The 21,485-nt window shown below is 34.0% G+C and overlaps 1 protein-coding gene and 1 long non-coding RNA gene across 4 annotated transcripts; one reads left to right on the top strand and one right to left on the bottom strand.

Annotated features, from left to right (window-relative positions):
* Nucleotides 1-2,294: 2,294 nt before the first annotated feature.
* On the bottom strand, nucleotides 2,295-4,963 carry LOC108989264. Its single transcript, XR_001995804.2, has 3 exons — nucleotides 4,827-4,963; nucleotides 4,656-4,728; nucleotides 2,295-2,588 (listed from the first exon to the last, which is right to left on the bottom strand). It is a non-coding gene; the product is annotated as an uncharacterized LOC108989264 (long non-coding RNA).
* A 2,751-nt stretch (nucleotides 4,964-7,714) lies between these two features.
* Nucleotides 7,715-17,254, top strand: LOC108989284 (pyridoxine/pyridoxamine 5'-phosphate oxidase 2). 3 transcript variants are annotated; one of them, XM_035692469.1, is made up of 8 exons: nucleotides 7,717-7,905; nucleotides 7,999-8,048; nucleotides 8,128-8,185; nucleotides 8,587-8,619; nucleotides 8,784-8,879; nucleotides 15,061-15,225; nucleotides 15,311-15,422; nucleotides 16,509-17,254. In XM_035692469.1, exons 1-7 carry the CDS (start codon nucleotides 7,816-7,818, stop codon nucleotides 15,410-15,412), a joined length of 594 nt encoding a protein of 197 aa, XP_035548362.1. In that variant the 5' UTR covers nucleotides 7,717-7,815; the 3' UTR covers nucleotides 15,413-15,422; nucleotides 16,509-17,254. The 3 variants fall into 3 exon arrangements, with proteins under 3 accessions (XP_018818387.1, XP_018818388.1, XP_035548362.1); XM_018962842.2 differs by lacking the exon at nucleotides 16,509-17,254 and having other exon boundaries at nucleotides 7,715-7,905; nucleotides 15,311-15,509; XM_018962843.2 differs by lacking the exons at nucleotides 8,784-8,879; nucleotides 16,509-17,254 and having other exon boundaries at nucleotides 7,716-7,905; nucleotides 15,311-15,509.
* The last annotated feature ends 4,231 nt before the right edge of the window (nucleotides 17,255-21,485 follow it).

The raw sequence follows: 21,485 nt of genomic DNA, 5'->3' as shown, positions 1-21,485 counted from the left end.
GAGTTGGAATGGTGAGGGTGGAACTCTTTATGGGGTGTGGTGGCAAAGGTATGGGAAAGGGTTGTATAGTTGTTGGCAAGATTGTCTACTTGCTTGATAAGCTCTTCCAATAAAGTTTGTTGCCGAGTCTGGGCCTCATTCATTTCTGTATTTTCATTTCTCAGCTATGTAACAACTTCAGAAAATTGTGAAAGTCGGCTTCCTTCTGCCATGGAACCGACCTGTCTCTAGATACCACTGTTACGAACTCTCTAATTTAAGTAAGGAAATCTGGTCCTTCAAGGGACCATTGCCTCTAGATATACGATAAAAACCAAATTGAATTCTCCTTTTCCATTCGTCAGATAACAGCACTTTAAATACAATTACAATAATAACTAACCAACAAACAAAGTTGGAGCCACTACAATCATGTTTACCCACTACGTACAGCTGGACACCACTAAATCCATAACATAAAATAACAACCTGATCTACTAAACTAAGGACTCAGTCAAAAGAAGACTAAGCAACTGGACTTCTGAAAGTAATATGTGATGGTAATTTCCAGTGGTTGGATTAAATGGATGGCTCAAATAAAACTATGCGGGAGGTAACATGACAAAAGATAGAGAATGGGAAGCTGAAAGGGAAAAGTTACTCAGAAGGAATATAGTTAGAAGAAATCTCACGTCCCGTGGCGCCCGCAGCCATCATGGTATCTCCCTCCTAGTAGCAACAACTGCTGCACCACATTCAACCATAGCCCCTCCATCACTGCCTCTTTCTGCTGCCTTAGACAGCCATAGAGAACATCATTGCCTCCTTGGTTTCCTCTACGCTGTGCTAGAAACTCTCTCATCTCCACTTTCTATGTTGCGACCCCAAGCCACCACAAAGGGCGCTACAAGGTCATCCTCCACTGATTGGAAACTCCCCTATCACTGCCCAGCGTCTCCCCGTCACCTCCATTGTAAGCCACAAAACACCTCTATTTCTCCACCCGAAAACAGAGCAATCAGTAGCTCCTCCAAGCACTGCCTCGCATAGCATAAAACATCGATGGCCTCCAAGGTCCCAAAGGTGGTGCTGCAAGGGTGGTTTAGGTCAGAGTTGGCCTCTCTTGGTGGTGGCCGAATTGCTGGTTTCTCATGCATGACGTTGGTGGAGTGCTTTGTCTTTGTGAATGCAAAACAGGGGCTGGGAATATGGTTGTTGGGGGTGGTTTCCATGGTGTTTGGCATCAGGTGCTGGCTGGGCTGTGGTGGATTGCTTTTCCTGAGGTGTTCCAAAAATGCGATTGTGTGGCGAGGAGCCAGTGCATATGGACTGGGCATGGGAGAGGCTACAACGTGGGATTCGATTTAAAATTGTGTTGTGGTAATTGGGCTACAATTCCATTGCTTTGGGAGCAAACTGTTGATTTTAGATCTATATAACCGTAAGTTTGAAATCATGAATGATCTTGATCAGGACAAAGCAGTGAGTGTTGAAGTTTCTTTGTTCATTGATGGCATGTAATTTTTTAGCGTAATTCAAATGCTCGATCTACTTGCTTTTGACTATCTTATATATATGCAACCTTGAGTAGTAGAGGATCAAGCAGCATTTTCTGGATTTGAGAAAAAAATAGGACGATGTACGTGACGTTTGCAAAAATAGGTACATATCATTTTGTTCGATGCACTTTATCTAATTTTTTACAATTACTGATCATTGCATCTTTTTCATACTACTTATAATTGAAAGCTACGTTAAAAAAAATGTGCAGAATTGAAAGCCAAACATAAACCACATGAGTATATCCTCATTTATCTATCGATTTGTACGTATGCATGTCTATAATGTGTGCGCGAGAGTTTGTTTATGCATAGTTAGGAACGTACGTGGGCTATTTAATTAAGCTAAACGAGCCTATAACCCGCGCAATGCGTGGATTGTTGTGTATGTTGTGTATGAAGGAGAGAGATTTAAAGATAGAATGGATTTTAAAGGATTACTGCTCCATAAACATAACACTTTTAGTTTAATGAGTATAATGCCTACTTTTATGGGTATAATTGTCACAACCCTGCCCAAATCCTAATCCTAGGACGAGGTCGTGGCAATTTACCTGTTCTTTCCTTATTATTATTAGTACTACAATATATTATGATTTTTTTTTCTACGAGGGTAAAAGGGATATACGTGAACATGTCATGCATGTTCTGTACTTCAAATTTAGAAGGGACACCTGATAAATGATCTATTCAATACTCTAATTAAAGGACTCTCAGAGTCCATCATTCATTCATCAAACATAACTAATCCTAAATAAGAGGGGACTCAGTCCCTATAACACATACAAAAAGGCGTTAAACCATCGTATGTCAGGTTACAATCACCCCGCCATAGAAGTTACGACATTATCATCACCCCACCATAGTACTTACATCATGTCCGAAGACATATTGTCCCAACATTAACCCAACAAAACGTCCCAAAATGGGACCCACCGTAAAACATAAAAACATAAACCATCATCCTCAAAGTCGAACCGTCAGGGAAACTCTAAGCATCGGCCCCTCCCTCCTCAGCAGTGCCTAGCTCCATAGCCTCTTTATACATACCTGGATGTTTAAAACATAAACACAAAGTGAGTCTAATACTCAGTAAGCAGTACACCATGCTGTTAACTTATTAATCACATAATCTTTTCTTTTGAAAGCATGTATACATAAAACATTTGTTGATTCTTAACAATGCTTTCATGCATAAATAGTTTAAGGAATAACTCTACTTTCATGCATAAACATTTATTTGCTTTCATGCATAAACATTTCTAAGAAATAACTTTATGTTTCACTTTCTTTGGTCAGTACACTATTACACCCCGTGTGTTGGGGTTAGCGGTCTTATGGACTTGGATCCCGCCCATGGGCACAGGTTGGGAATCCCTTTCATGGGGGTACCACTGGGTGCACTACCAGTACTACTTACCCAGCATTGCAATCTGCCCATTCCTTTGGTACCCTTTCATTCATGTGGTCATTATGTACTTTCATGCTTTCATTCCTTTTCTTTCTTTTCCTTGCAGTCAAACATTTTCGTTATCTTTCCTTAGTCCAAATGCATATGCTTTTCTTTGAAAGGAGTGTTCCATGTCAGCATGACATGTAGGTACGACGTAGTTATTTAAGAGAGCATGCATAAAATCTCATGATGCATTACCTTATATACACAGTTGTAATCAATAGGGTACTTAACAGGCGCTACCAAAAAAGGCTTGTACAATATATTATATATTCTTTCATAAGAGAAACATGTGGAAAGAGAGAGACATTCTTTCATAAGAGAGTTTTGTGTGTAAGGAGCATGGTCATAGCTACTTACCTCGATGCTTTACAAGTAGGTTTCTTGAATCTTGAAAATAAACTCATATTCAATGAAATGGAATAAACATATTAAAATTCATTTCACATAAGACTTTACTATTCAACACCCATATGCCACTTAAATTCCAAATTGGAATTAAGGCGTCTTCCTTAACCCATTTACCTACATACATGGCACTAAGTCAACCCTTAGTATCCTCATTCCAATATTTAAAGAAACTCATGAAAGTATGAAGCTTGCTTGTTGTCCCTCTTTAAACGCTACTATTTTCTATATAAGGGATAGGTAGGAATTATAAGTTAAAATGTATAGGATGGTAGAGATTTATTTAAGTGTGGTAAGGAACAAGGAGGTACCACCCAAATCTGGAAATTTTATCAAAAGGGCATTTTGACAACTTGTAACATCATGTGGAAAGTAAATTCAACAAAATGCAATGCTTACAAGAGGTCGGCTTTTGTCACTTGTTCTTCAAGGGTTGTCCATACTAAGGTTTATCTTTGATTAAACAAAAAGGGGTGAAGTTGAGCAAAGGGTAAAATGGGCTGGTTTAGGCTTAAAAAACAGAACATATTTTCAGAGTTTCTGTAGTACATGGATAGCTAGCAATCTCAGTACATTCATGGTATTCAATATCTCTCAATTAACCAAATCTCTACCATACAATTAAATATTACAAGAGTGGTAGAAAATTAAGAAAAACCTCATATATTTTATGAAACACAGCACCAATAAAAAGATACAAACTCTTGGCAATTTAAAATTCCTAAGTAAGCTTACTAGTTTAGATTTAAAACTCTTAGTGGCTTACTTAGGCCATAAACTTGAGGAAGAAGTGTTTAAAAATTATAAACCTTAACTTCATTAATTTAACACATAAAAGCATAATAAAAGACATGGCTTGGACTCAAGAGATCATAAGAAAGGGACTACAAATTTTCCTTGCAACACACAGCTCAAACACTACAAAATACGGCATAACTCACGGCTTCTTCATGTATATATATACACAATAGATAAAATAGTCATCACTTGTGACTAACAAACTTAAACCAAAAAATATACCATTACAAATGATAAGAACACACGACAAAGCCACCTCAAGACACTCGGTCTGCCCAGAAAATAGGGGTTTCGGTTACTACCCACTAGATCAATCACTAGAGAAGGCAACGAGAAACTAGTCTAGGAAATTTCCACACAACACTCGGCTAGACTATAATTCGAAACCCTCAATTACAAGGCACACATTTTCTTAGCATAATCTCAATAGCAAGAAATCTTAGGGGAATGAACATCACCTGATTTGGCTCCCTTTCAAGCCACATAACACACAATAGACGAGAAGTGGAAGAGAAATCCAAAATCCCAAGGCTGGAACACAAGCAGAAAATTTCTTAAAAGAAAACCTAGGTTAAACCCATAGATCTAAGGCTTCAAACTAGAGATTAGAGTCATAGAAATTCACTTACGAGGTTGATTTTCCTTGAAGATTTTCGGTGGAAATCTTAGGTTTAGGAGGTGGGAGAGATCGGCTTGAAGAAAGGAGAGGTCGTGCAGTTGGGGGAAACCGAAGGGTTCCTCGTGTGATGAGAGGGGCTCTTGAAGAATTTTTCTCCTTTTTGTTTACCTTAGGACTGACAGGTGTAGGGAAAAGAGGAGAGAATGACTTACTTAACTTGGAAGCTGTCATGTAGGAGAAGGTAAAGAATTCACTAGGCTTCTTGAGGAAGTTATGGTTTCAAGGAGAAGAAAAGTCAATGGATTTAAATCAACTTGTCCCATAAGCTAGGGAATGAATGGTGGAGATCAAATGTGGGGAGATCAAAAGAGTTTGGGCCATTTCTTGAATAAATAAAATTAAAGGGATTGAACGAAAATATTGTAAAGTCATAAAATTACACTCTTGAATTATTTAATAACCCACATAAAATAATAATACACTCATCTTAAAAATAATTTAATAAAATAATAAAAGTCTTATCTCAAAATATTTAATTTAAGAGTTAATAAATTACGTAAGAACCTACTTAGGAAGGTTCGGGTATTACAATAATGCCACATCAGAGTCATATGATTTTGCTTAAAATACAAAACAATATAAATATTGAATTAATGCTTTTGGGTAGAGTCTTGAATCGGTTTATATCTTTATATGTAAGAAAATAAATGAAATTTAAAAATTATAATAGTTCAGAATGAAACATTGCTTTCAAAATGTATACCACTTTATAAACATAACACTTCAAACTTAATGAGTAGAATGCTTACTTTTATGGGTAGAATGTCACGTAAGAAAAAATAGGCAGTCTACCCATTAAACTTAAAGTGTTATGTTTATGGAGAGGTAATCATTTTAAAAGTAATATTTTATTATGAACTGTTGCAACATTTAAGTTTCATTTTTTTTTCTTACATATAAAAATATAAACCGATTCAAGTCTCCAGCCAAATGAACTATTTCAACCTTTATATTGTTTCGTCAAATAAACCGCTCTATAAATTGTTTCAAATTTTCCCACTATAAAACCCGGTCTCTCTCTAAATCTCTCTCCTTCATATACAACATACACAATAATTAGCACATTGCGCGAGTTATAGGCTAGTTAATATAATTATAGAGTCAACTTTATGTTCGCTCTAGGCTCAAGGATTTGAGTGAGAATTTTATGAGTTTAGTCTCCAGTTTTGAATTATCAAGGAATCTTCTTTTTAGATTTTTCATTTCTTTTTTCCATAGGATTTCTAATGCGGAGTGCATGGCTATCAAAGGCAAAAAGAGCTTAAAGGACAAGAATGATTTATAAATAGGAGAAAATTATATAAGAATAGTAAAATCAGAGTTCACTCGAGACTCTCTAATATTTGGTTTAGGGAATCAAGAAACAAGACTTTGCTAAATGCTCGCTACATGTTCTGAATGTTGTGTCAATTTGTATTAGAGCCAGATGCATTACTGGCACTAAAAGCTTGATTCGATTTTCTGGCATGGCACATCGAGAACATGTGTAAGCTTTTGATTTGCTGACACGTCATGTTTGTCACATGAAAAAAATGCTTCGTTAACATTTTTTTTATAGGAAAGAGACTTCATTTCATCCATAAAAGAAGTTACAGTTGTCACTAGTCAATACAGAGAAAAACTTCGAATACAAGTCAAAATTACACATCTGCTGTACATCTCTTCGCACACAAATTTCTTTGCGACAAATATTGTCTAAACTTCTAAAAACTCTCATAAGAGAATATCACTCTCTGTCTAAAATAGGAATAAAAATCATCCCCACCTCCAAAGGAGGAGGGTACCCCAAACCACCCCATCCTCCAAGGAGGAGGGGTATCCAAACCACCCAATCCTCCAAAAAGGGGAGGGGTATCCAAACACATTGCTACGGACCTAAGTTGAATAGTTTATTTCTTTTATTCATCCCATCCTCCAAAGGAGGAGGGGTATCCAACCAAAACCGCTATGGACTTTAATCCAATAGCCTATTAATTGTAGATGTACAAGAGTTATTAATTGCGATTTGTAAAAATTTTAGATATCAATATTGTGAATGTCAAAACCAAGTTGCAATTTGCAAACCGGCGAAACAAGTATTGAATTTGTAATTACTCATGTCTTTTGGTTCCAATCCTTTTAAGAATTAATCTTCTTGTAAGTATCATATTTTTAATAAAGTCAATTTTATTATATATCTTTTATATTTATTCATGCATATGGTCAAATATTATGGTTATTACGATTATCAGCAGTATGGACAAAAATATTTTTAAAACAAAACAAAAATTTGCGACATTCATGATTCCTCCATTTCGACAAAATTTGTTGGAAGGTATTTTATTGTATATAATTTTTTTCTCAATTTTTTTGCAAGTAATTTAAAATAGGACATCATTTTTCTCTATTCTTTTATATTTTGAAATGTCAATTTTAGTTTGATTTATAAATTTGGTTTAATTTAAAATGGGACATATTAGGTCACGTTATTTATGAGGAGATATTATAAATTAAATCATAAGAGTATATCAAGAGGATATAGTTGATATTTGAGAAAATATTTAAAATGTATTAAAAAATTAGGAAAAATGATAATTATAGTTGTGAATGTGTAAGGATCGTGTAATTATTTAAAAAAAATGAATAAATATAAGATCCACATAAAAGAAATTTATTTTTTAATAATGGATACTATTTTTTTTTTCAAAATAACTGTACAATATTTATGTATTTTATGACTGTACGTAGTATTATTTAAAAGTTAATATTTAAATAATATAAAAAAATAGATAAATTAATGTAGTATCACAAGAGTTTGTACGTAAAATAAGAAAAAAAAAACAAAATAGAATTTGATAAATTAATGCATTTTGAAGGAGGAAGCCATCGTGATTCGTGAAGGCTCTTAGAAATAACTTTTCCGTTTCTACCGACGGACGGACAGGAAGAGAATTGCAGCAATGGAAGCCGTAACAGGGCCATGGAAGCAGCTTCTTCTGAACGCATTGGAGTCGAACTCCCACCTTAGGCACTCTTCCTTCTTTCAACTTGTACGTTGATTTTTATTCTTTTATTTTCCTTTTTCAAGCCAAATTTTCTCCAATTGTTAATCTCGTCGATGTTGCCTTTGCCGTGGTTTTTAGGCCACTGTGGGATTGAATGGGAGACCTTCGAATCGCACTGTGGTTTTCAGGTGATCTCAATCTGTTCTCTGCTTCAATCAGTTGGAGTTATAACCTTTTTTTATTTTTTCCTTGGTTGTTGGCTTTCAGAGGACTTGAAGAGAACACTGATAAGATCCAAATCCACACTGATTATCGAACTCATAAGGTTCTCATATTTTATTTTACCATCTATTTTTATTTTTCTAGGCACTTATTTATATTGCTTCTTATCAAAGATTTCAACTCTTTTTACTTGTCAACTCTTTTTTTTTTTTTTTTTTTTGGGGGTTTTCAAAGTGCCTAGAATTTATATGGATTTGAGTGTGAGTTTGATTGAGAGTTAAGCTCCTGAGCTCCATTTTTGGCTTTAATTATGCAAACAGAAGTTCTCGTTTTGCTGCCATTTTCCATTTCAATTTGTTTTTCACCTCCCATCCAAAGCCTATGCAGTAGTTTTGTTGATATCAGTATTTCGCTTCACGCCCTTGTGTGTATATGTTCAGTATTCTAGTTTTGTGTTAATTGTGATATTGATCATTGGACTTTATTTTTCGGCCGGCAATGCAGATTGAAGAGCTTAGGCATTGCCCATATGCTGAGGTAATTATTCCCTAAGCTATCCTTCCAAATTTAGTGTTAAAAAAAATAACTTGCTTTTAATTTGTTTGTACTTCTCTATCGCATCCACATTGACTGCTGAAGCTCCTTCCCTAGTGCGTTTATTTTATGTTCTTAAGTTTATCATAAACCATATTTGATATTAGATATGCTGGTATTTCACTGACTCTTGGGAGCAATTCCGGGTCAATGGAAAAATTGATATCCTCGATGAATCAAATCCCGATCTCAACAAGGTCCAGGTAAGATTGTAATGTTTCCATAATTTCAAACTCATTGTAAATGACAGGTCTTGTAATTTCCATGATAGCATAGAGATTCTTGAATTCATCCTAGGTACAATGCGATCTATATGATTTATTCCTCGCATTTTGTAATGTGCTCATCAAGTGTGTGCATTTGATGGTACATGCTGATGATAATGGCTTGCTAACTTATTACAAGGTTCAGATTGTGCTAGTTATGCGTTTTATCATCACATACATCAGTGACCTGGTAACTTCCTTATTATCATGTTTAAGTATAATTTTGTTGTGGGGATTTGACCAGGTAAAATACATGTTTCTATTCATGGTTTCCGGGATTCCTCATCATAAAAAAAGTTTAATTTTGTTGTGTAAAGCTTTGTTTTGCAGTTGGTATCAACATTTGCAATTCACATTACATTTTATGCTAACTGCTGATGTAAGATAAGACAGATAACCAATACTGTATCATCTTCAGATGTTAAAAAGGCTTCTAAACTTTAGTTGCTTTGAACTATGAGGTACTCAAATGTGCTCAATATTTTTAACTTCTCTTCACTAAACCTGAAAATTATGTGCTTACCACGTCTCTTTTTGTTGTTAACTCTTGAAAGGACTGGTGAAAAGTAGGGAGATGAGTTGAAGTTGAATATAGAAGATCCCATCAAATATAACCTGTGTTTGGATATTGTGCTCTCAATCTTTGTATATTAAGGTTACAATTCAATGAGTATCCTAGTTTAGAGTCTATGTCTGAAGCATAATGCTAACGAAAGGTTTCTTAAGTAGATTCATATCAAATAGCATTGTAGCTTATCTCATGCCTTACTAAATTGGGAAACCCTAAAAGCCTTTCTTCTCTTAGGCAAAGAATGAAAAGTTAATCTAGGAAACAGACTACTTTAGTCGCAAAAGCTATACTCTCTTTTCTTGAGATTCACACTGGTCTTTACATGAGATAAACTCTAGGATAGCTTCTATCCTGAATAAAAGGATAAACAGTTAATTGAGGAAATGGCTTCTTAGGTCACAATATGTAACGACCCAGCCCAATAATTCTAAGGTCAGAATAATGATAATATTTATTGGGCCCAAACAATATTTAATGGGCCATATTAGATAAGCCCACGAACGATAAATTATTGAGCTTGATTAGGAATTTTTATTAGGCTCAATAACTAGGTTAAATTCCATTTATTATTTATTGAATGAGTTAGACTCATTTTTTAATTTTAAAGATCAGCCATTAGAAGTTTATTTCAATTTAAAATATCACCGATTGAAATCTCCTATGCAGTCTTAGTGACTGCCAATCTTACATTGAATGAACTACTAGATCATGTTTTTAAATTCAAACTCTCTTCTTTAATCATTGCGACCAAGTCCAACTCGAACTCGTTAGCACCCTCTCCCAAATCTCTCTATAAATATCTTCCATTCCTTGTGTTATTTGGAAAAATCATAAATCTCCGTAAGTGCAATGGCCAAACCCAAGATACCAAGTCCAGCACCGTGCGTGTCCCATGTTCACCACGCCAATAACTGACTGTCTCATTCCTCTCACCGCATCCCTCACGTTTATTTTCTCTCAAGCTCTCAGTTAATCTATTTCTTTCTCTAGCTAGTGGCGAGCCCATGAAAGGAAATCAGTTGCCCCCCAAAAATATCGGATTAGCGTTACTAAGTAAGTAGTTTTATCATAAATTAGGATTAATATACTCTAGCTAGTTATATATATTATTATTAAAATCACTTCTTTTGAAGCCAATGTTTACGTACCACGTATGTCGATATTTGCAAGTACGTCATTTATCATGTTTCATTCTACATATTATAGTTATGTATGTATTATGCATCTCACATTGCATAAGACATATAAGCTTTCATAAGATCAAGTGTAAGATAAGCTCAGAACAGTTAATCAGATGGCTATTCAAATGCTTGGTATCAATACAATTTATGGGTGGATATGCAAGCCACAGATCTAAGCGTGATCCACCATAGTATGCTTATATACTATTAATGGTTCCCCTTGTGGCCACAGAATGTGAGGTCGATGCACAACTTTTGACACATGGTTAAGTGTGTGGGCCAATATGATAAGTAAGTAAGTCAAATAAACCAAGATAAGTCATGCATATCATAAAGATATGTATGAATGATCATATTTTAATTCTCACCATAAAGTATTTTATGAAAAACATTATGTTAAGTATGTTTACGTTATGATGGGTTTCTTATTAAGTTTTCGACTCATTTTAATTATTTTATGTTCTTAAACCACCCCAGGTTAGAATATATATGAAGGTAGAGCTACAGGACGAAACTTGGTCCAGGGAGGCATGACAGTGGTTTAGATCATGTATAAAGATTTTAAGTTATGATTTTTATGGCATGGATTTTGAGAAATTTTAATAAATGCTTTTACGCACTTTTTTTTATGATCTCAGTCTTTTAATAAAGAATGATTTTATTTATAGAATCCTTGTACTTGACTCTTTCTTCAGAATAAAAGAAAATATTTTTAAGTCAAGGTCAGTACTAGTACTCTGGCTCCCTTGATTTTCTAAAAAAAAATGACGTATTTCTTAACTGTGGGGAGTTGAGTGTTACAGTTGGTATCAGAATCCAGGTCAAAAGATTCTGTAGACTTTTCAAAATAAAAGAGAGTTTTTTTTAAAAAAAAAATCTAGGCTAACATGTCCTACTCTTCTGCAGTAAGTTTCTTGGACTATTACTATTTTGTTGTTATAATTAAGTTTCAAATATATTTTTAGACTCATGCACCTACTACGTAAAAGAGTTGTAGAGCATGACATATGGAAGTTTCTAAAGGCAAGGTTAGGAAGCTTTGCTTTTAAGATTAATGGTGCATATGTTCATTAGGAAATAGCCTTATAATTTGTGAAGTTTTATCTAAGGAAATTAGGAATGAATTTAGAGGATTTTTTAAGTCATGACATAGATTTATGTATGGTTATGGTATTTCATGATTGGCGGTAAATATCTTATAGTAACGCGATTTTATCGCCTAGCTCGAGTTGTAAGATTTAGGATCTTAACTTTGGAGAGTCTTAGGTTACGATTTATTTAGGTTATTATTTTAAGTGGAGAATTTTATTATTATTATTTTATGTGGAGAGCTTTATTTATATGGAGATTGTTAGTTACTATTGTATGTGAAGTTAAGATAATTGTTTGGTGAATTTATCAATCCCATTGCTAAGGTTGATATTTGTTTATGCTTGAAATGAATTTGGATTATATAATGGTTGACACGTAGCGTGCTAACATGTACGCCTATAGAATTAGTGAGGCATCGGACCAAAATATGAGATGATCATAATTTTTTTATTATTAGGTTCGACTAATGATTGAGGAGTAAAGAGACATGAAAAACATGTGGGGGATAAATATGTAAGTTATTTGAGGTCTAGCAAATTTCGAGGACGAAATTTTTATAAGGAGAGGAATTTGTAACGACCCAGCCCAATAATTCTAAGGTCGAAATATTGGTAATTTTTATTAGGCCTAAATTATATTTAATAGACCATATTGGATAAGCCCACGAGCGATAAATTATTGAGTTTGATTTGAAGTTTTAATTAGGTTCAATAACTAGGTTAACTCTCATTTATTCTTTATTGAATGAGTTAGACTCCTTTAAGAATTTAAAGATCGGCTATTAGAAATTTATTTCAATTTAAAATCATCACTGATTGAAATCCCCTGTGCAGTCTCAGTCACTGCCAATCTTACATTAAATGAACTACTAGCTCATGTTTTTAAATTCAAACTCTCTTCTTGAATCATCGTTATTGAGTCCAACTCGAACTCCTCGGCACCCTCTCCCAAATCTCTCTAAAACTATCTTCCCTTGCTTGTGTTATTTGGAAAATAGTAATGCTAGAAACAATAGTGGAATGAGCAAGCGCCGCGCAGTCTGTTTGAAAAAAAGTGGGGTCAACTATTAAAAAATAAGTTTTTTTCCTATGGGTCTCTTAGTCATTTACATTTTTTAAGAGATTGCGCGGCGCTTGCATACTCCACGATTGCAAATATCATTTCTTTTTGGAAAAACCATAAACCTTCGCAAGTGCAGTGACCAAACCCAAGATACCCAATCCAGCACTGTGTGTGTCCCATGTTCACCATGCCAATAACCGACTGCCTCATTCCTCTCACCTTATCCCTCACGTTTTCTCTCTCCTTATCTCTTACGTTTGTTTTTTCTCAAGCTCTTGGTTAATCTATTTCTTTCTCTGACGTGACAATGGCCTAGATCATGTACAAAGATTTTAAGTTATAATTTTTATGGCACGAACTTTGAGAAATTTTAATAAATGCTTTAGTGCACTCTCTTATGATTTCAATATTTTGATAAAGATTGATTTTTTTTTTATAGAATCTTTGTACATGGTGCTTCATTCAGAATAAAAGAAAATATTTTTAAGTCAAGGTCAATAGTAGCACTCTGGCACACGTGATTTTCTAAAAAAAAATGACGTCTTTCTTAACTGTGGGGAGAAGGGTGTTAACACAATATGCATGGTGTTTTCTTATAACATTAACACTGGAAATCTGGTTATTATTGGGTGGGAATAAGTTAATGGGAAGGGAAGGCTGAATATGGCTACAGTAAAGGTTGACAAGAAGTAAAAGTTTGAGGATAATGTGTCATTGTTAATTTACTTGTCAAGTATCAATTCCATTGGTTGTAAGAAGAAAAGGCCAGTTTGGAATTTAACAGATTTCAAGCTGCACTGTGATAAGCGTTCAGTTTAATGGGCTGCCTTTAGAAAAAGTCTTCTAACATGCTGTGAAAGTGAAGGAAAAGAACTAACTGAAAGATGGACAACTTTGTAAATGTAGAACTTACTTCGAAAAACTTAACTATTGTTGTAAAATTTAAAAAATATTATGAAGCATTCTAACTGCTATGGGCATGAAATTGCATTGTGTTTCAAACATTTGGGATACTTCTGGAACTGGAAGCTTGAAAGTTCTGAGAATTTTAAAATGAAAGGAACTGAAAAAAATAAGTGTTTTAAACTTGTGGCAATTTTAGGTTTGGGAGGTGGGATGAGAATTTTGTGTTTTGTTTTAGTGTTTAAAATATTATGTTTTAGTATTATTATTGTTTTGGGATTTGAAAAAGTTGAATTGAGATTTGAAAAAGTTGAATTGTTTATTATATTTTGTATAGGGATTTGAAAAATATGTAATGATGAGATGAGATGAGATGAGAATTTTGTGTCTCATCCCACCCCCCAAACCTGCTGTTAACAGAATTTGAATGTTCTCTTTTGAATAATCTGTTAGAGAATTTGAATGTTTTGAACCCTATACCATCATCAACATACTGTCTCCTCAACTCCACTCACCAAAATGCTCTTACAAATTTTTCACATTCACCACAACTCCTTAATAAAATATTACTTCTATGAATTCAGACACATCAAAGTCAAAAAAAAAATTTAAATAACTTCATGACAAAATTTAAATGAATTCAACTCCAACGTTTCCCCAAATAAAACCCTCACCAGGTCATTGCCTGATAAATTATGGCTTCCATTAACACCAGTCAAATTCAATACGTTTCTTTGGTAAGTGAAGTCACTACCTTCACCATGACAAAGTCTGGCTAAATCCCAACTTTTTTTCAACATATAACTTTATAAAGAATATGTTGCATTTGCATGGTTTCTAGGGTTCCTCATCATAAAAATTAATTCTATCAAACCCACAGTATCTTAATGTAAACATTAATCAATCCCACAGCTGTCCAGGCCAGATCCACCATATTCCATCGCTATAATCATCAAACTAGTCATCACCATACATGAACAAAACTCTGAGGTCATTTTTCAAACTCTTTTATGGAGATTTCCTGAAGGGTTCAAAAGCAGCTGGATCTATTATGGAGACTGGAGGATGGCGGTGCCCTGTGGTTGGGGAAAGAGGGAATGTGTTGCAGGTATTTTGGCCCTGTAGAAGGCCACCTCAAATTTCTAAGCGAAACTGTGAAACCTGACTTCCAACAATTTTGGCCCTGCAGATATTATATTGGACTATTTTTGTGTGAACAATGTGTTACTTGCATTGTAAATTCACCTATAGTCACTCTTTGACTTTCCTTCAAGCTTAAATGCTAATGTTATAAATTGAACTCATACAGCAAAGAGAAAAATCTTGGTACGCCAGTTCTCTGAAATCAAGACTGCAGTATTTGGGGCCTAGTCCTGATCTTCCCTGTCTAAGCGAACTGCCAGACCAGGAATTCTTGGATCATTCTACAGGTCCAGTTGGTGCATTCTGTCTGCTGGTTTTAGATCCAGATCAGGTTTCCTAGCTTCTATACTCTTGTATTCATTTAATAATTTTCTTTTTTCTGCTTCTTAATTTGCTGAAATTCAAATTATGTGCAGGTTGATTACTTGAATCTGAAGAGCAACCAGAGAATAAAATTTACATCTGGACTGAGTGTGAATGGAGAAAAGTGCTGGACTTCACAGAGGATCAATCCATAATCTATGCTTTGTAACTTTTGGGTTCCAATATGAAGTGTGGTTTCAATTTAGAAATCTTTTATGAAATTTATTATAAAGATATCTCTTTTTCATGATCCTTTACTAGTGCATTATATAAGTTTATATTATAAGAATAAAATGGAGATACATTTTTGTATATATGACTTTTCATTGTGATTCTTTAGTCATGTCTACATCAAGCAGCACAATATATGACTAGTACTGAAACAGCTAAGACTTGTACTCTTACCTCTTTGATGAAGCCTTTGATTCAACATTTTGGATGTCAACTAGCCTCCCATGCAAAGCATCTTGCCTAAATGAGCATCCCATTCCAACATTTGAAAGGACATGATTGGTGGAATACCTGTCGGACATTCCTAGAAGTGGTATCTTTCCTTCCTTAGTTCGCGGAATACTCATTTGAGCAAGAGGCTTGTCTATGGAAGGGTTTAAATAAATGTCCCCTGCTGGGGCTAGAAAATGACTGGACCTATATATAGCAGTGAATGTCACTTGTCTGCCCAAATGTATGTTTTCCTGAGTGGTGGTTGTACCAGCCTTCCAATGTATGGATGGTAGGATTGTCGGATATGCTTTCTATGCTATGAAATATTACAGATTGTGCTGTTAGCTGAACTTGTTGCCTGAACAATATTTCCTGGTTTCCCTAATCACAATGCTATATATTAATTTTCACTATTTTCACTACTATTTAATATTCTATCATTACTTTTTCACTACTATTTACAAAATATCTGAGAATATCTCACTATCCCAACGCCAAGTTTCCCCATTGAGAACTGTGTTTCTGCTGACGAGTTGCTAGAGGAATCCTAGGAAATATTAGTTGCTTTCAGTACAAATATGCTTTTACAGTCTACAGATAACTATAGTACTTCCCAAGTTTATTTTACTGAATTAAAGTACTACCCGTGCTTTAGTAATAGATTGATATTTTTCATTTTTGGTTAATCTGTTGGACTACAAATAATTTACTGCTTTCTTTTGTCTCTCAATCTCTCTAGAAGAGTTTGAGACAAGTATGGACTTGTGGTTTCTGTATAAAAATGAATGATGGTTCTGAATTTATTAGGCGGATGATACAACTTGAAACACCCAGATCTGTGCTTTATCGATCATGTTATCTTGTGGTGGTGGGATGACAACTGATGCAAGATTATGCTTGGTAGAAGCTGGCCATGGGTGGCTTGATGCGATGCAACTACTGGAAACTATATATTTTTAAGGTATGCATCAATCCCTATAAATTTACTAACCTTTTGGAGTAGTGATCCTAAATCTTCATTGTTATCAAATGGAAGTATAGCATGTGACCCTCAACCATGGTTGGGTAGCACACCCACCCTTCTTCATTTAGACTTTTGCCAATAAAAGGAAAAACCAGGTTCTTTGTTTTTTCCTTGAGCTTCTGGCATGGGGCAGATAACTAGCTAAAATAACTATGTTATAATTAGCTAAAAGCTTATAAGTCGTGCTAATTGAATAGGTCTATTGCGCTTTTTGTACGCTTTAAAATGAGTACTTTTCATTTTCTTAATACAATTCCGATGAAGTGCCTGCTTTGGACAGGTGCCTTGGAGTTATTAGATTCTTGCGACTCTACTTTTGATATCTTTATATAAAACCTGGAGTATATAATACATGACTTATTCCCTATGTGATTTTTGCTGTTTTACTGGCACTAGTGGTTTCTAATAATTTCAGGTACTCCCTAGGTGGGTATCCTGTTGTTCAAATCGAGTCATTGTACGAAGTTTTTCCATTATCAAAGTCTATAATGAAAATTAGGTAGAGGGGATGCATGCGCCCTATACATTCGCTTACTGAACTTCTATAGTGTGATTAATTTTAGGTAGTAGTTTTGAAAATAAGTTAATGAAACTAGTATACAAGAAAACATTGTGGATGTCAACAGATGTCTTATCGATTCTTGAACCCCGAGGTATGTATTATGCATATTTTATACTAAAATAAATTTACTTAACCCAAAAAAACAAAGGCTGTATAGTATACCGATAAATGATCATGGATAATCAATATTGTAATGAGTTTTCTAATATTATAAAAATAAGAGAAATTTTGTTTCACATAGAGATCTCACGAAAGAAAACTTATAAATTGACGTGGCTCATTGTGATATATTAGATTGTAAAACTATTTTTATTATAAAGTAAATCTAACGTATGACATTAGCTACATCGGTTTGTCTCTTTGTAAATTATATGTCAACCTCTCCGACATCCTTTTATGTTTGCTATACGAGGTCTCCAGCCACATGCTGTTTATTTGTTTGTTTGGGTCTTTCTTTTATTTTCCTTCAGCTTATTAGTATATGTATAGAAAGGCCATTACCAAACGGGCCTAAATCGACGACCGGTTCTTGGAAAGTTCATGGGCAAAAAGAGCGACTCTTCCTTGTGGACGTCCTTTAAGAAAAAATGTTTTGCAACTAATTTCGGTTTAAAGAATGCGAGACTTTTTTAACGCGACAATCCCTTTGGGCTTTGAGCTAGAACTCCAGCTGCCTTTTTTTTTTTTTTCTTTTAAGACTTGGCTCGATTTTGTGTGATGTTTGCTCGCTGCCCTTGCTCGAGTGAACCCCCAATTATGTTGGTAATCTATTTTTCATATCTAACTTGTTTTCATTTAAATAACTTCCCACCAGCTATTTAACAGCACAAGTTAATTCCCATTCGCAAACAGTTAATTAACTTAAAGAGACTCTTAAAAGAGTCTTACTTAAATTAATTAAAGAGTAATGCTACTCATCATTTAAATTTTCATCATCTTATGATGTGACATTAGATGATTGGAGATTATTTATTATATTTCACTTGTGAGCTTATCATTTAATATAACATTATGGGATGATAAGAAAATGGAAGATGAATATATTTTTTCTTAACTAAATAAGAGTTGAAAGTACAAACATATAATATCTTCTCTTTCTGCAATTTTTTTAAATTTCTATATAAAATATAATAAATAATTTAATTTTTTTAAATTTTAAAACAGTAATAATATAAAAAAATAATATTATAATAATATTTTATTTAATTCATTTAAAATCATCTAATCTTATTTTACTATCCAAACCAAATCTTGCTCACCTCCCAACGCATGGCCACCATACGCTGCAAGCTCACTAGGAATTGAGCCATTTTTATTTTATTTTGGTCTCCAAGCATTTCTATCTGGCCGCTGGTTGGCTTTTCGACCTTATTATGCAGTCTATCTATTTTTTTGAGTTTGTTTTTGTCCTTTTTAGGGCCTTTTCAGCTGCAGAATAGCTTCCAACCGTTTCCCTCCTCCTCATACACGCACCCCAACAGAAGTCTTCCATGTCTAGCTCTATCTCTCCTCAAAGCATCTTTGCATTTTGACTGTCGCGCCGTGTTCTGCTGTCTATGCATGTCGCGGCAAAAAAGGACGGTGTTACTCTTATTGCTGGAAGTTCTCGCTTGGACTTCGTTAATATTTTTTATATATTTTTTAAAATTTTTTTCATGTATTTTTAAATATTTTTAAGAAAATAAAAAAAATCATAATAGTATTAAAAATACTTACTTAATCATTAAGTAAATAAAATAAAAAAATAAAAAAATCTTAGCGATAACTTTCGATGGAAAGAACGAGTGAAAAGACTAGCATTTTCCTTTGCCAAAATTTTCATGCTTCCTTTTTTCGAGGCTTACCTTCAGATGCTCCATAATTCTCAATAATTGTTTTAAGAGCTTTCTCAATAATTGTTTCAAGAGTTTTGCTATACATTGCACACTTTGCTTACCTCATTTTTTTTTTTCCTCAATTTAACCTAAATGTGCGTTTCTCCTTCTCTTAAAATAGTCCTGATGAGTGGCGGGACCCACAACCGCCCATTTTTTTATAAGCCAAAGCTAAAAGGAAAAAGCGAAAGAGCATATTGGGGAGGGAGGGAGGGAGAAAATATCCTTGTGGATGAAAGGGAGAGTTTTCACTAAGAGAGGGAGATAGCATAATGAGGGAGGGAAGGAGGAGAACTAAATGAAATCGTGAGTCGGTAAAAAAAACTGGGTTGGTTTTGGGTGTGCAGTGTGCTTTTATTAAACCGGCTGCAGAGAAGATTTTTCCTTCCTTAGTGGTGTTCCAAATATAGATTAGTTACAACGCACACCCTAGTGCTGATGGACTTAATTCCTTCAGTTCAAAATGGTCTTTATAATAATATATTTTATAATTTATTTTTATTTTCTCATTGTAATGTTTGACTTTGATGTTTGTTAGGGTATCCCTTCGCCATTATACCTTTTAATTAACCCAATTTGCCTGTATATGAAAAAATGAGTGTAAACATGATGAGGTGGCATATGATGCTTATGAAAAGAATGTTTCCAACTATTAGAGTGCAATATTTTTGTTCAATGATCAATTTTATGTCTTCTCTGGACAATTCAAGCCCTTGAACATTAGTAATGACGTCAAGCTATTCCACTTTTTTTTTGGAGGATGTTAAGGCTGGAAGTAATTCGGTCTGGATCGACAAAACTGACCGGTTTTTTAGTCTAGAACGAACCAGACCGAATTATGGACTGGTAGGTTTCGGTCCCAAAATATGTGAACCAATGACATTCGACCCGGTCCTGAGGTCTACAAATTTTAGACTGGACCAGATCGAACTGGATCGAACTCATATATATTTTTTAAAAATATTTTTAATAATTTAATATATTATTTTTATATAGTAATTATATAAGTTAATGATGTAATTTTTATCTAATTTATTATCTTTAATCATATAAAATATAAAATAGTATATACTATCTATCAATTAATAATAAATCATAAATAATGTGATAATTTATATCATTATATGTAAATAGTTAATACATCATACATTCATACATACTTTACTATTTACACTTAATTAAAATAATTAAGTAATTTTTTTTAAATAGTTAATTTGCAAGCAAGTATGAATAATCTATGTACAATGAAATTATTTGAAAGTCATTAACATTAGCTAGAGCGGGGTGTCGAGCGTGGCTCGAGCGAATACTAGTGTTTATGTCGCACTCGAGCCCACTATTGTGCGAAACTTGAATGAACTGTTGAGTTTTGCTCGAGCCCACTGTTGAGCACACCTCGAGCGAACTCACAGTTAGAGCTTCGATTAAGCAACAGTTGAGTGAACTCGTTGTTTCTCGATTTTTCAACTCCAAAACCAGTCTTCACCCCAACAATTAATAATTATGCATACTAAAGAGTAAAGTCTAAGTTAGTATGTAGTAACTATCAACATCATAAATATAATTATAGCAAAATATTTTTTTAATGATTTAGTTACATTATAACTTTTTTTTATTAATTTATTTGAAAAAAATGCAAAATAATAAAATAATTAGGTCGAACCGAACGGACCAGATCAGACAAACAGCTACTGGTCCAATTAGGAAAAAATGATGGACCGAAAACTTTAGTTCATCACCGAACCGGACCGAACCGATTTACACCTTATGAGAAAGTATCTACATAAAACCCCTTTGTTAGGCCTCCATGTATTTTAAAAGTTGTCCCAAAAGTAATTAGTTGATTGAAGTAAATTTAATTATTTAACTTAATCTTAGCATTTTCTATGTATGAACTAGACTTCTTCTTAATAAGTAGGACAATGATATCACTATTTTATAACTTATTTTACAATCAACTAATGTATTTGTCCCAATTCATTTAAAATAATTCAAATTTTACATAATTACTTTCAATTTAAAATAAAGTTGTAAAATATCTGTAAAAATTTGTAAGTATGTCGTTCTCTAAATAAGTGGATTCAATATGTAGAATATTTAATTAAATTGGGTAGATTACAGGGTTAGAGTTCGAACTTTGACTTTTGATACTATGATAAATAATCATTTGTCTCAAAACTTAAACTAATAAGAATGGATAAATTTAATTATTTATATTATATTCTAACACTTTAGATCTATCCGCATAGTGAAGCTTAGTGAAAAATCATGCTAACAAGTTAGAGTTGTGTTTCAAGTTCCATATACTTAAAGTTTTGTGTACA

Source organism: Juglans regia, chromosome 7 (genome assembly GCF_001411555.2).
Source record: "Juglans regia cultivar Chandler chromosome 7, Walnut 2.0, whole genome shotgun sequence".
In the NCBI taxonomy this organism is placed as follows: domain Eukaryota; kingdom Viridiplantae; phylum Streptophyta; class Magnoliopsida; order Fagales; family Juglandaceae; genus Juglans; species Juglans regia.
This window is presented reverse-complemented; position numbering and strand designations above follow the sequence as displayed.